The sequence below is a fragment of the Panulirus ornatus genome, chromosome 14 (assembly GCF_036320965.1).
Source record: "Panulirus ornatus isolate Po-2019 chromosome 14, ASM3632096v1, whole genome shotgun sequence".
Classification (NCBI taxonomy): domain Eukaryota; kingdom Metazoa; phylum Arthropoda; class Malacostraca; order Decapoda; family Palinuridae; genus Panulirus; species Panulirus ornatus.
Genome location: NC_092237.1, coordinates 37993681 through 38009648, shown reverse-complemented (window position 1 = coordinate 38009648; position 15968 = coordinate 37993681). Strand labels below are relative to the sequence as shown.

At 40.5% G+C, this 15968-nt stretch overlaps 1 protein-coding gene across 1 annotated transcript in view; it reads right to left on the bottom strand.

Annotated features, from left to right (window-relative positions):
* The window catches only part of LOC139753528 (solute carrier family 22 member 13-like), a 280737-nt gene that overhangs the window by 254486 nt on the left and 10283 nt on the right, over positions 1 to 15968 (bottom strand). Inside the window, exon 2 of the mRNA XM_071670175.1 lies at positions 3185 to 3478. Within this exon, the coding sequence (XP_071526276.1) occupies positions 3185 to 3449 (265 nt within the window). The 5' untranslated portion in view covers positions 3450 to 3478. The remainder of the gene's footprint in view (positions 1 to 3184; positions 3479 to 15968) is intronic.

The window sequence follows — 15968 nt, the reverse complement described above, 5'->3', positions numbered from 1 at the left end:
CTAACAAAATTCCCGTGTGTTTTGAATTTGCACCTCATGTGTACTGATTTACAACCCATACCAACTTACACCCTTTTTGGCTACGACTGCATCCAATGAGTACAAACTTACACCCGTCTGCAACGGACTTTCAACCTAAGCGCACGACTACACTCCCATGGGTACAACTTCACCTTAGCGTACTGACACACCCAAAATATACTAACTGCATCCCAAGAGTACTGACTTACATCCTGTGTGTTCTGACTTCCGACCCCGTGTGTAACTGACTATGTGCTAGTTGTAACTGAATTACACACCATGTGTACGACGTACACTTCGCGTGTTCTGACTTACACCCCATGTGTACTGAAGTACACTACGTGTGTTCTGAGTTACACCTTATGTGTAATGATATGCAACCAATGGGTTACACCCTCCTTGTACTGAGTAACAACCCGTGTTCTAACTTATACTCCGTGTGTAGTGACATACACCCAATGTGTACTGCCTTACATCTCATGTACTGACTTAAAATACAAGTATATGGACTTACACTCTTAGTGTACTAACTTACACCCCATATGTGCTTACTGACACCACCTTCGTACTAACTTACATCCCATGTTTCTTGATTTACACCTCCTGTGTACTGACTTACACTTCTCACACAACTTCTGTCTTAGCACCCCTTGTCTCACGCAACTATTGACTTAAAATCCATGTTCCATACGAGTATTGACTTACAACCTAAGTTTCACACAACTACTGACTTACACCCCATGTCTCACACAACTAATAACTTGCACCTCATGTTAAGACAATCACCGACTTACACTCCATGTGTCACACAACAATTGACAAACGCCCCATGTCTCATTGACTTCCATCCCATGTACTTGCTTCCACCTCATATGTATGTCCTTGCTTCCACCCCATATGTACTTGCTTCCACCCCATATGTCCTTGCTTCCACCCCATATGTCCTTGCTTCCACCCCATATGTGCTTGCTTCCACCCCATATGTCCTTGCTTCCACCCCATATGTACTTGCTTCCACCCCATATGTCCTTGCTTCCACCCCATATGTCCTTGCTTCCACCCCATATGTCCTTGCTTCCACCCCATATGTCCTTGCTTCCACCCCATACGTACTTGCTTCTATCCCATGTGTACTTATTCCTACGAACATAGGACTCAAATCAAATAAGTAAACCAGTCTTTAATAAGAGAACATTTCTATCATGATAAAGATTCTGTCAACCGAGAACCTCAGAGACTCACAAATTAACCTTCGACAGAGTTTCAACCCAAGTTTCACGAAGTCAGCAGACACACAGTTCACATATCACAAGGCCAACCGACATACAAATCCCGTTTTTCGTAAAGGTCAACAGATATATAACCTTCAGTTTTTCGTAAAGGTCAACAGATATATAACCTTCAGTTTTTCGTAAAGGTCAACAGATATATAACCTTCAGTTTTTCGTAAAGGTCAAGAGACATACAATCGACGATTCACAAAAATGACAACAAGCGTACGAGTCATGTTTGAAGGAAAGTTCAGCAGACATACAGCTCACACTTCACCCACGTTAACACACATGGAATTATTTCTCTCTTCTTACAAGCGGAAATTATGCTGACATTCAACAAACCATTCATTAAGAAAATGTTTGTGGACAGACATTGCTCGTCTTACAAAAGAAAAAGAAAAGAACAAAGTTACACAAGGTGTTTTACGGGCTGGACGCCCATGTTCCACAAGAAAGAATAATATAGTGCTAAACCTACGTTGAATAAGATAGTCCATGGCCAAAAACCTACATTATGAACCTGAAAACTTGCGTGTAAAGAAAGAAGGACTTGCAACACATGTTTGAGAAACCAAAACATTTATGGACATGTCAACCATGTTTTGTAATATGAATCACAACAGGTTTTGAACAAAAGAACTCATGACTTAAGCCAATATTCCACAAATAAAAATGTCAGCAAAGTTCTGTATCATGTTACAGTGACAAAAACGTTTCTGACTCTGAACTGAGACTTTGAAAACAAAATAATCTCTGGTCTCCCAGCCTAAAATACAACATAAGTCAATAGAAAAAAGAGGACATTTTTCATATGCAAAATCGTTTATGGATTTGCAAACCATATTTCATAGATAAGGACTCTATTTTCTTTCCACCAAAGTCTCATAAAATGTTAACGTACTTTGAGATCACGTTTCTCATGATAAAGATACTCACGATCTTAATCCTACCTTTTACAAGCAAAAATTCTACAAGTTTGCCATTGATATTTTAGAAGAGGAAAATGTAGACATACAGACTTCATTTTGCAAGTTAAACTCGTTGAACTTATCAAACCATTTTGAACATTAAACGAATATATGGGTTTAAAATCCACATCTAACAAGCAAAACACAATGTATGCCTTACGAGGAAATGAAATGGACTTACAGCCTACATTTCACAGCCAAAAGATTTTTACGAAATCATAGCATTTGGTTTAAAAGTGAATCCCTCATGATACCTACAACCCATGTTTCCCAAGCAAAGATATATGCAGACTTAATATAGAAAAACATATTTCACAAACAATTTAATTTATGAACACTACAACCTATGCTACAGAAAAATAGTGTTTATATGACATATTTTCACATATTGCCCAAATTTACCTAGACCTCGAAAAAAAGATATGCGTATCATTACAATCAAGTACCTCTTATACGAGGGGAAGCTATTCTATCATCGAGATAATGAACCAAAATTTATCGCAGTGATTTCTACATTTTTTGTTAAGAAAGATAAATCAAACTGATATCACTTAATGAAATATTTCATGAATGCGTCCCTAATACAGTATTCAGTAGATATTTTCCAATTAAGAAAGTGAAATAATACCATTCTTTCGCTCACAAAACAATTACAGAAAAATTCGGAAGACGCGTGAGAGATGGACGAACTGAAGTATAGAAAGCCAAGATGAGAAACATTCCTCTACACTACCGAGCCAGTATATTATCGTGCCAGTCCACAACCAGCGGACTGAAGGATTATTTACTGTGGAATCAGGGTGCTAGTAAGCCAGTGTACCTACAAACCAGTGTGTCATGTGGACACTTTACTGTTAACCCAACTGACAAGCCAAGCCAGTGTATAGATAAACCAGCTTATAAGCAGCTTGCTTTACTAACATATAGAGCAGGCGATGAGGATGAGGTAGTTCCATCGGCCGCTTGTGCCCACCAGTTGCAGAAGGTTTTCGAAGGTTGCTATGTTCTCAGCGCCATCGACTGACTCCACGTTAGTGAGAGCTGCCTCCCCTCCTCCCTCTGACTTTATGCTCTCTTCCTTATTATCAACGTTTTCACTATGATCTGTTCTTCCTCCGCCAGTCTGTCTTTCGTTGCCAGTCTCCTCTGTTGGGGCTTTTCTTCTGTCTTTTTCTGTGCTTTCCATCCTCTGCGCGTCCTGGGCTGGTTAGCAACCTTCCGATAGAGAAATAAGTTATCTGAGTTAGGTTAGTAATGATAAAGATATCTTGAAAAATCATACAAATAACGTCAACAACAGAGATAACACTGGATTCATTATATTATGTACAAGTAATGTCACAATTACAGAGACTTCAAACGCTTAGATATATAATTCACACGACAAAACAGACTGTGTACAATGTTTTTCCTTCGAAAATATTTAATTTGTAAACAATGAGCCGGGATAGACACTGCCCAGATTCAGGTGACTGTGTATGTTATATATATATATATATATATATATATATATATATATATATATATATATATATATATATATATATATATATATATATATATATATATATATATATATATATATATATATATATATATATATATATATAACTTTCTAAAATGGGAAACAGAAGAAGCAATCACGCGGGGAGTGCTCATCCTCCTCGAAGGCTCAGACTGGGGTGTCTAAATATGTGTGGATGTAACCAAGATGTGAAAAAAGGAGAGATAGGTAGCATGTTTGAGGAAAGGAACCTGGATGTTTTGGCTCTGAGTGAAACGAAGCTCAAGGGTAAAGGGGAAGAGTGGTTTGAGAATGTCTTGGGAGTAAAGTCAGGGGTTAGTGAGAGGACAAGAGCAAGGGGAGGAGTAGCAGTACTCCTGAAACAGGAGTTGTGGGAGTATGTGATAGAATGTAAGAAAGTAAATTCTTGATTAATATGGGTAAAACCGAAAGTTGATGGAGAGAGATGGGTGATTATTGGTGCATATGCACCTGGGCATGAGAAGAAAGATCATGAGAGGCAAGTGTTTTGGGAGCAGCTGAATGAGTGTGTTAGTGGTTTTGATGCACGAGACCAGGTTATAGTGAGGGGTGATTTGAATGCAAAGGTGAGTAACGTGGCAGTTGAGGGAATAATCGGTATCAATGGGGTGTTCAGTGTTGTAAATGGAAATGGTGAAGAGCTTGTAGATTTATGTGCTGAAAAAGGACTGGTGATTGGGAATACCTGGTTTAAAAAGCGAGATATACATAAGTATACGTATGTAAGTAGGAGAGATGGCCAGAGAGCGTTATTGGATTACGTGTTAATTGACAGGCGCGCGAAAGAGAGACTTTTGGATGTTAATGTGCTGAGAGGTGCAACTGGAGGGATGTCTGATCATTATCTTGTGGAGGCTAGGGTGAAGATTTGTATGGGTTTTCAGAAAAGAAGAGTGAGTGTTGGGGTGAAGAGGGTGGTGAGAGTAAGTGAGCTTGGGAAGGAGATTTGTGTGAGGAAGTACCAGGAGAGACTGAGTACAGAATGGAAAAAGGTGAGAACAATGGAAGTAAGGGGAGTGGGGGAGGAATGGGATGTATTTAGGAAATCAGTGATGGATTGCGCAAAAGATGCTTGTGGCATGAGAAGAGTGGGAGGTGGGTTGATTAGAAAGGGTAGTGAGTGGTGGGATGAAGAGGTAAGATTATTAGTGAAAGAGAAGAGAGAGGCATTTGGACGATTTTTGCAGGGAAAAAATGCAATTGAGTGGAAGATGCATAAAAGAAAGAGACAGGAGGTCAAGAGAAAGGTGCAAGAGGTGAAAAAGAGGGCAAATGAGAGTTGGGGTGAGAGAGTATCATTAAATTTTAGGGAGAATAAAAAGATGTTCTGGAAGGAGGTAAATAAAGTGCGAAAGACAAGGGAGCAAATGGGAACTTCAGTGAAGGGCGCTAATGGGGAGGTGATAACAAGTAGTGGTGATGTGAGAAGGAGATGGAGTGAGTATTTTGAAGGTTTGTTGAATGTGTTTGATGATAGAGTGGCAGATATAGAGTGTTTTAGTCGAGGTGGTGTGCAAAGTGAGAGGGTTAGGGAAAATGATTTGGTAAACAGAGAAGAGGTAGTAAAAGCTTTGCGGAAGATGAAAGCCGGCAAGGCAGCAGGTTTGGATGGTATTGCAGTGGAATTTATTAAAAAAGGGGGTAACTGTATTGTTGACTGGTTGGTAAGGTTATTTGATGTATGTATGACTCATGGTGAGGTGCCTGAGGATTGGCGGAATGCGTGCATAGTGCCATTGTACAAAGGCAAAGGGGATAAGAGTGAGTGCTCAAATTACAGAGGTATAAGTTTGTTGTGTATTCCTGGTAAATTATATGGGAGGGTATTGATTGAGAGGGTGAAGGCATGTACAGAGCATCAGATTGGGGAAGAGCAGTGTGGTTTCAGAAGTGGTAGAGGATGTGTGGATCAGGTCTTTGCTTTGAAGAATGTATGTAAGAAATACTTAGAAAAGCAAGTGGAATTGTATGTAGCATTTATGGATCTGGAGAAGGCATATGATAGAGTTGATAGAGATGCTCTGTGGAAGGTATTAAGAATATATGGTGTGGGAGGCAAGTTGTTAGAAGCAGTGAAAAGTTTTTATCGAGGATGTAAGGCATGTGTACGTGCAGGAAGAGAGGAAAGTGATTGGTTCTCAGTGAATGTAGCTTTGCGGCAGGGGTGTGTGATGTCTCCATGGTTGTTTAATTTGTTTATGGATGGGGTTGTTAGGGAGGTGAATGCAAGAGTTTTGGAAAGAGGGGCAAGTATGAAGTCTGTTGTGGATGAGGGAACTTGGGAAGTGAGTCAGTTGTTGTTCGCTGATGATACAGCGCTGGTGGCTGATTCATGTGAGAAACTGCAGAAGCTGGTGACTGAGTTTGGTAAAGTGTGTGAAAGAAGAAAGTTAAGTGTAAATGTGAATAAGAGCAAGGTTATTAGGTACAGTAGGGTTGAGGGTCAAGTCAATTGGGAGGTAAGTTTGAATGGAGAAAAACTGGAGGAAGTAAAGTGCTTTAGATATCTGGGAGTGGATCTGGCAGCGGATGGAACCATGGAAGCGGAAGTGAATCATAGGGTGGGGGAGGGGGCGAAAATCCTGCGAGCCTTGAAGAATGTGTGGAAGTCGAGAACATTATCGCGGAAAGCAAAAATGGGTATGTTTGAAGGAATAGTGGTCCCAACAATGTTGTATGGTTGCGAGGCGTGGGCTATGGATAGAGTTGTGCGCAGGAGGGTGGAGGTGCTGGAAATGAAATGTTTGAGGACAATGTGTGGTGTGAGGTGGTTTGATCGAGTAAGTAATGTAAGGGTAAGAGAGATGTGTGGAAATAAAAAGAGCGTGGCTGAGAGAGCAGAAGAGGGTGTTTTGAAATGGTTTGGGCACATGGAGAGAATGAGTGAGGAGAGATTGACCAAGATGATATATGTGTCAGAGGTGGAGGGAACGAGGAGAAGTGGGAGACCAAATTGGAGGTGGAAAGATGGAGTGAAAAAGATTTTGTGTGATCGGGGCCTGAACTTGCAGGAGGGTGAAAGGAGGGCAAGGAATAGAGTGAATTGGATCGATGTGGTATACCGGGGTTGACGTGCTGTCAGTGGATTGCGTCTGGGGTAAACCATGGAAAGTTGTGTGGGGCCTGGATGTGGAAAGGGAGCTGTGGTTTCGGGCATTATTGCATGACAGCTAGAGGATGAGTGTGAACGAATGGGGCCTTTGTTGTCTTTTCCTAGCGCTACCTCGCACACATGAGGGGGGAGGGGGATGGTATTCCATGTGTGGCGAGGTGGCGATGGGAATGAATAAAGGCAGACAGTGTGAATTGTGTGCATGGGTATATATGTATGTGTCTGTGTGTGTATATATATGTGTACATTGAGATGTATAGGTATGTATATTTGCGTGTGTAGACGTGTATGTATATACATTGTGTATGGGGGTGGGTTGGGCCATTTCTTGCGTCTGTTTCCTTGCGCTACCTCGCAAACGCGAAGACAGCGACAAAGCAAAATAATAAAAAAAGAATATATATATATATATATATATATATATATATATATATATATATATATATATATATATATATATATATTCATGAAATTTCTTACTGGTACAGTTTGGGAAAGATTACTTCCGTACATATTCATAATTTCATACGAAAATGTTGCAAACATCATCCTTTTCCTGATGTTTGTTCTTGTTTCTTTTATCGTGTTCGCTGTATTAACGTTAAAACCAGAAACAGTCGAAGAAAAGATTTCATTATTCACACTTAGTCTCTAGCTGTCATGTGTAATGCACCGAAACCACAGCTCCCTATCCAGAACAAGTCCCCACGCATCTTTTAGTGGCCTTACTAGCTCTTTTTTTTTGTTTTTTTTTATGGTGGTTTATTCCACTGAAATCACCTACTAACCTGTATACCACATCCCTTCCATGAGCCCTCTCCCTTGTCAGCTTTTCACCCTCACTGCATATTCAGGTTCCGGGCACTCAAAATCTTACAAACTACATTCTTCAGCTCTGGTTTGGTCAACTCCCCTCCCACATTCTCCTAATTACTTTCACTTGTTACACGTATATCCCCTTTGTCAACATCTCGTCACACATTCTCTTCTCATATATCCAAACCATTTCAGCACGTTCTCTTCAGCTTTCTCAACCATACTCGTATTATTTCCACACACCTTTCTTACCCTGTCATTAGTTTCTCGATCAAGACTTCTCACATTATATATCATCCAAAACATTTCATTTCAAACACACTTACCCTCCGTACTACATTATCATCTATAGCCCATGCACATGCCTCGCATCTATACCACACCATATATATATATATATATATATATATATATATATATATATATATATATATATATATATATATATATATATATATATATATATATATATATATATATATATATATATATATATATATATATATAAATATAAATAAATGTATATATATATATATATATATATATATATATATATATATATATATATATATATATATATATATATATATATATATATATACGAATAAAGTGATATGAACGCGCACCTTCATAGGACATACAAACCTCCAACAGCCAGGATCGAACCCGGAGCCACTGTGCAAGAGGCGGGAATGCTAACGCTAGGCTATGGGCCTGGCTAATAAGAAACAACTATTCGAATACTAAGTACTCGAATACCCTTCGTCTCACATTGGTGAGCAACGGGGTCTATACCGGTTATTTCCCGACAGGCGCACATAGCCAGCAGATACCATTCTACCGAACCTAACTCTACAAGGCGGAGGTATATGAATACGAATAAAGTACATATGAATGCGCTGTTGGAGGTTTGTATGATATATATATATATATATATATATATATATATATATTTTTTTTTTTTTTTCGCTGTCTCCCGCGTTTGCGAGGTAGCGCAAGGAAACAGACGAAAGAAACTGCCCAACCCACCCCCATACACATGCCTTGATTCAATCCACTGACAGCACGTCAACCCCGGTATACCACATCGATCCAATTCACTCTATTCCTTGCCCTCCTTTCACCCTCCTGCATGTTCAGGCCCCGATCACACAAAATCTTTTTCACTCCATCTTTCCACCTCCAATTTGGTCTCCCTCTTCTCCTCGTTCCCTCCACCTCCGACACATATATCCTCTTGGTCAATCTTTCCTCACTCATTCTCTCCATGTGCCCAAACCATTTCAAAACACCCTCTTCTGCTCTCTCAACCACGCTCTTTTTATTTTCACACATCTCTCTTACCCTTACGTTACTTACTCGATCAAACCACCTCACACCACACATTGTCCTCAAACATCTCATTTCCAGCACATCCATCCTCCTGCGCACAACTCTATCCATAGTCCACGCCTCGCAACCATACAACATTGTTGGAACCACTATTCCTTCAAACATACCCATTTTTGCTTTCCGAGATAATGTTCTCGACTTCCACACATTCTTCAAGGCTCCCAGAATTTTCGCCCCCTCCCCCACCCTATGATCCACTTCCGCTTCCATGGTTCCATCCGCTGCCAGATACACTCCCAGATATCTAAAACACTTCACTTCCTCCAGTTTTTCTCCATTCAAACTCACCTCCCAATTGAATTGACCCTCAACCCTACTGTACCTAATAACCTTGCTCTTATTCACATTTACTCTTAACTTTCTTCTTTCACACACTTTACCAAACTCAGTCACCAGCTTCTGCAGTTTCTCACATGAATCAGCCACCACCGCTGTATCATCAGCGAACAACAACTGACTCACTTCCCAAGCTCTCTCATCCCCAACAGACTTCATAGTTGCCCCTCTTTCCAAAACTCTTGCATTCACCTCCCTAACAACCCCATCCATAAACAAATTAAACAACCATGGAGACATCACACACCCCTGCCGCAAACCTATATTCACTGAGAACCAATCACTTTCCTCTCTTCCTACACGTACACATGCCTTACATCCTCGATAAAAACTTTTCACTGCTTCTAACAACTTTCCTCCCACACCATATATTCTTAATACCTTCCACAGAGCATCTCTATCAACTCTATCTATCTATCTATATATATATATATATATATATATATATATATATATATATATATATATATATATATATATATATATATATATATATATATATATATATATATAGGAGGACTGTTTCAGGTGGCAAGATAGTAAAGGAGGATTGTTTCAGGTGGTAAGATAGTAGAGGAAGCCTTTCAGATGTTAAGTTAGTGAAGGACTGTTTCAGGTAGAAAGATAGTGGAGGAGGACTTTTTCAGATGGTAAGATAGTGGATGACGACTGTTTGAGGTGGAAAGATTGAGGAGGAGGACTGTTTTTAGTGGTAAGATAGTGGAGGTGGACTGTCTCAGATGGTTTGTTAGTGAAAGAGGACTGTTTCAGATGAAAATATAGGAGCGGATGACCGTTTAAGGAGGGAAGATAGTGGAGGAGGACTGTTTCAGGCGATAAGATAGTGGAGGAGAATTGTTCGATGAGGGAAGATAGTGGAGGAGGATAATTTCAAGTTATAAGATAGTGGAGGACGACTGCTTTAGATCGTTAGATAGTGAAGGAGGAGTTTCAGGCGGTAAGATAGTGGAAGAGGAATATCTTAGATGGTAAAATAGTGGAGGGGGACTTTTTCATATAGTAAGGTAGTGGAGTTCTTCAGGTGGTAAGATAGTGGAGAGGGATAGTTTCAGGAGGAAGATAGTGATGGGGATTTTTGTAGGTGTTAATATAGTGAAGGAGGAATGTTTCAGGTAGGAAGATAGTGAAGGATGACTGTTTCAGATGGTAAGATAGTGGAAGAGGACTGTTTCAAATAGAAAGATTGTGGAGGAGGACTGTTTCAGGTCAAGTAGGAAGATAGTGGAGGATGACTGTTTCAGGTGGTAGGATCGTGGAGGACTGTTCCAGGCTGTAAGATTGTTGACGAGGAATGTTTCTGGTGCTGAGCTAGTGGAGGACTGTCTTCGGTAGAAAGAAGAGGAGGACTGTTTCAGGTGGTAAGATAGTGCAGGAGGACTGTTTCATGTGGTAAGATAGTAATGGAAGACTTTTTCAGATGGTAAGATAGTGGAGGAGGACTGTTTCAGGTGGTAAGATAGAGAAGGAGGACTGTTTCAGGTTGCAAGATAGTGGAGGAGAACTGTCTCAGATTATTAGTTAGTGAAGAAGGACTGATTCAGGTGGTAGGAAAGTGGAGGAGGACTGCTTCAGGTAGTAAGTTATGGGAGGAGGACTGTTTTAAGTGATAAGATAATGCAGGAGGACCCTTTCAGGTGGTAAAATTGTGAAGGAGGACTATTACAGATGGTAAGATAGTGGTGAAGGACTGTTTCAGATGGTAAAATTGGGAAGAAGGACTTTTTGAAATGGTAAGATAGTGGAGGACCGTTTCAGGTGGTAAGATAGTGAAGGAGGGCTATTTCAGGTGGTAGGATACTGGAGAAGGATTGTTTCAGGTTGTACAATTGTGGAGGATGACTGCTTGAGGTGGTAAGATAGTTAAGGAGGATTGTTGCAAGTGGTAAGATAGGGGAGATGGACTATTCCAGGCGGTAAGATAGTGGAGGAGGACTGTTTTAAGTGTAGATTAGTGGATGAGGACTGTTTCAGGTCGTAAGATAGTGGATAAGGGCTGTTTCAGATGGTTGGATAAAGAAGGAGGATTATTTCAGGTAGTAAGATAGTGTAGGAGGAAAGTTTCAGATGGGTAGATAGTGGAAGAGAACTGTTTCAGGTTTTGAGATAGTTGAGGACTGTTTCAGCTGATTAGATAGTGAAGAAAGACTGTTTCAAGTGGTTATTTAGTGGAGGAGGCTGTTCTAGTTAGTCAGATAGTGGAGAAGGACTGTTTCAGGAGGTAAAATAGTGTAGGAGGACTGTTTATGATGGTGAGATAGTGATGGAGGACTGTCTCAGAGAATAAGATAGTGGAGAAGGACTGTTTCAGGCAGTAAGATAGTGGAGGTGGACTGTCTCAGATGTTAAAATAGCAGAGGAGGACTGTTTTAGATGGTAAGGTAGTGGAGAAAGGCCTGTTTCAAGTGGTAAGATGGTGGAGGAGGACTGTTTTAGATGGTAATGTAGTGGAGGAGTCTTTAAGGTGGTAAGATAGTGGAGGAGAACTATTTCGGGTGGTAGGATAGAGAAGGAGGACCGTTTCAGGTGGTAAGAAAGTTGAGGAGGACTGCTTGAGGTGGTAAGAGTTCATGAGGAGTGTTTCAAGTGGTAAGAAAATGGAGAAGGACTGTTCCAGGCGGTAAGATAGTGGAGGAGGACTCTTTCAAGTACTAAGATAGTGCAGGAGAACTGGTTCAGGTGGTAAGATAGTGGAGGCGGACTGTTTCAGTTAGGAAGATAGAGGAAGAAGACGGTTTTTAGTTCTTAAGATAGATTAGGGTTTTTTCAGAAGGTAATATAGTGAAGGAGGACTGTTTCACTTTGTGCGATAGTGCAGAGGAGTGTTTCATATGGTTAGATAGCGAAGGAGGATTATTTCAGGTAATAAGACAGTGGAGGAGGATTGTTTCATGTAGTAAGATATTGAAGGAGGTATTTCTAAAGTAGTGAGATCGTTGAGAAGGATTGCTCAAGGCGGTAAGCTAGTGGAGGAGGACTGTTTCAGGTAGTAAGGTAGAGAAGGAAGACTTTCAAATCTCAAAATAGTAAAGGAGGACTGTTTCAGGCAGTAAGGTAGTGGAGGAGGACTTTCAAATCTCAAAATAGTGGAGGAGGACAGTTTCAGGTAGTAAGGTAGAGAAGGAAGACTTTCAAATCTCAAAATAGTAAAGGAGGACTGTTTCAGGCAGTAAGGTAGTGGAGGAGGACTTTCAAATCTCAAAATAGTGGAGGAGGACTGTTTCAGGTAGTAAGATAGAGAAGGAAGACTTTCAAATTTCAAAATAGTAAAGGAGGACTGTTTCAGGCAGTAAGGTAGTGGAGGAGGACTTTCAAAACTCAAAATAGTAAAGGAGGACTGTGTCACTTGTAAGATAGTGAAGAAGGAGTTTCAAGTGGTAAGACAGTGGAAGAGGACTGCTTCAGGTGGTAAGATAATGGAGGAGGAGTTTTAAAAGTGGAGAGATAGTTGAGACGGACTGATCCAGGCAGTAAGATAGTGCTGGAGGACTGTTTCAGGTAGTAGGGTAGTGGAGGAGGATTTTCAGATTATAAGATAGTAAAAGAGGACTGATTCACTTGTAAGATAGTGAAGAGTGACTGTTTCGGGTGGTAAGATAGTTGAAGAGAACTGCTTCAGGTGGTAAGATTGTGGAGGTGGAGTTTTAAAAGTGGAAAGATAGTTGAGAAGGAATGATGAAGGTGGTAAGATAGTGGCGGAGGACTGTATCAGGTAGTAGGATAGTGGAGGAGGACTTTCAGATTTCAAGATAGTAAAGGAAGACTTTCACTTGTAAGATACTGAATAAGGACCTGTTTCAGGTGGTGAAATAGTAAAGGATGACTACTTCATGTGGTAAGACAGTGGAGGAAGATTTTTGAAAGTGGTAAGATAGTTTAGAAGGACTGTTCCAGGCGATAAGATAGTGGAGAAGGACCTCAGATTTTATGGTAGTAAAGGAGGACTGTTTCAATTGTAAGATAGTGGATGCGGACTGTTTTAGGTGGTAATATAGTGGAGGAGGACTGTTTCAGATGATTAGATAGTGAAGAATTGTTTCATGTAAGATAGTAGATGGACTGTTTCAGGTAGTAAGATAGTAGAGGAGAACTGTTTCAGCTGGTAAGATATTAGAGGAGGACTCTTTCAGGGGGTTACATAGTGCAGGAAGACTAATTCATGTAGGAAGATAGTAAAGGAGATCTGTTTCAAGTAGTAAGATAGTATAGGAAGACTGCTTCATGTGGTAAGATAGTAGAGGAGGACTTTTCAAAGTGGTAAGATAGTTGAGAACGACTGTTAAATAGAGGAGGACTTTTCAAAGTGGTAAGATAGTTGAAAAAGACTGTTCCAGGCGGTAAGACAGCAGAGTAGGACTGTTTCAGGTGGTAAGATAGTGGAGGAGGACTTATAGTTTTTAAGGAAGTAAAGGTGGATTGTTTCACTTGTAAGATAGTGAAAAAGGACTGTTTATGGTGGTAAGATAGTGGACGAGGACTGTTCCAGATGGTAAGATAGTGTGGGAGGAGTTTTTAGAGTGGTAAGATAGTTGAGAAGGACTGTTCCAGGCGGTAAGATAGTGCTGGAGGACTGTTTCCGGTAGTAAGATAGTGGGGGAGAACTCTCAGATTTTATGATAGTAAAGGAGGACTGTTTCACTTGTAAGATAGTGGAGGAGGACTGATTTAGGTGGTAAGATAGAGGAGAAAGACTGTTTCAGATGGTTAGATAATAAAGGAGAACTGTTTCATATTGTAAGATAGTGGAGGATAACTGTTTCAGGTATCAAGATAGTGGAGGTGGACTGTTTCAGGTGATAAGATAGTGGAGGAGGACTCTTTCAGGGGGTTAGATAGTGAGGGAGAACTGTTTTACGTGGTAAAATAGTGGAGGAGGACATCATCAGATTGGAAGAATGTGAAGGAGTACTGTTTCCGTTTGTAAGATATATCAGGAGGACTGCTTCAGGTGGTATGATTGTTAAAGGACTGTTTTAGATATTGAGATATTGGAGGATGACTAGTTGAGGTAGTAAGATAGTGGAGAAGGATTGTTTCAGATGGTAAGATAGTGGAGGAGGACTGTTTCAGATGGTAAGATAGCAGAGGAGTAGTGTTTCACTTGGTTAGATAGTGGAGGAGGAATTTTTCAGGTGGTAAGATAGTGGAAGGGGACTATTTTAGGTGTTAGGATAGTGGAGGAGGAATGTTTCAGGTGGTAAGATAGTGGAATAGGACTATTTCAGTTGCTAGGATAGTGGAGGAGGAGTGTATCAAGTATATGATATTGCAGGAGAACTGTTGAAGGCACTAAGATAGTGGAGGACAACTGTTTCAGGCGGGAAGATAGTGGAGGAGGGCTGCTTCAGGTGGTAAGATAGTGAAAAGAGACTCTACCGATAGAAAGATATAAGAGGAAGACTGTTTAGGTCTTACGATAGTGCAGGAGAATTGTTACAGGTGGTAGGATAGTAAGAGAAACTGTTTCAGATGGTAAGATAGTGGTCAAGTACTGTTTCAGGTAGAAAGACAGTGGAGGAGGACTGTTTCAGAAGTAAGATAGTGGGTAAAGATGGTTTCTTGTGGTAGGATAGAGAAAGACTGTTTCAGGTGGTAAGATAGTGGAGGACTGTCTCAGATGGTTAGTTAGTGAAGAGGATTGTTTCAGATGATAAGAGAGGGGAGAAGGACTGTCAGGTAAAAAGACAGTGGAGGAATACTGTTTCATATCTTAAGATAGTGGATGAGGACTGTTTCATTTGGTAAGAGAGAGGAGGAAGAGTGTTTCAGGCGGTAAAATAGTGGAGGAGGACTGTTTCGGATGGTATGATAGTAGTGGAGAACAGTTTTACTTAGTAAGATAGTGTAGGAGGAATTTACCAGGCGGTAAGATTGTGGCTGAAGACTATTTCTGATGCTAGGCTAGTGGAGGTGGTAAAATAGTGGAGGAAGACTGTTTGAAGTGGTAAGATAGAGGAAGAGAACTGTTTTAGGTGGTCAGATAGTGGCTGAGGGCTGTTTCATATTGTAAGGTAGTGGGGGAGGACTGTTTCAGGTAGTATGATAGTGGAGAAGGACTCTTTCAGATTGTAAGACAATGGAGTTAATAGAGGAGGACTTATAGGTGGTAAAATAGTAGAGGACTGTTTCAGATGGTTAGATAGTGAAAAATTGTTTTATGTGCTAAGATAGCTATTGGAGACTGTTTCAGGTAGTAAGACAGTGGAGGAGGACTTTTTCAAGGGGCAAGATAGTGGAGAAGGACTGTTTCAGATTGTTAGATAGTGAAGGAGGGCAGTTTCAGGTGGTAATATGGTGCAGAAGGACTGCTTCAGGTGGTAAGATAGTGAGGGATTACTGTTTTAGATGGTAAGATAGTGGAGGAGGGCTGTTTCAGGTAGGAAGATAGTGGGGGAGGACTGTTTCAGATGGTAAGGGAGTTGAGGAGTACTGTTTTAGGTGGTAAGATAGTGGAGGAGGAGGAGGAATTTTTCTGGGGGTAAGAC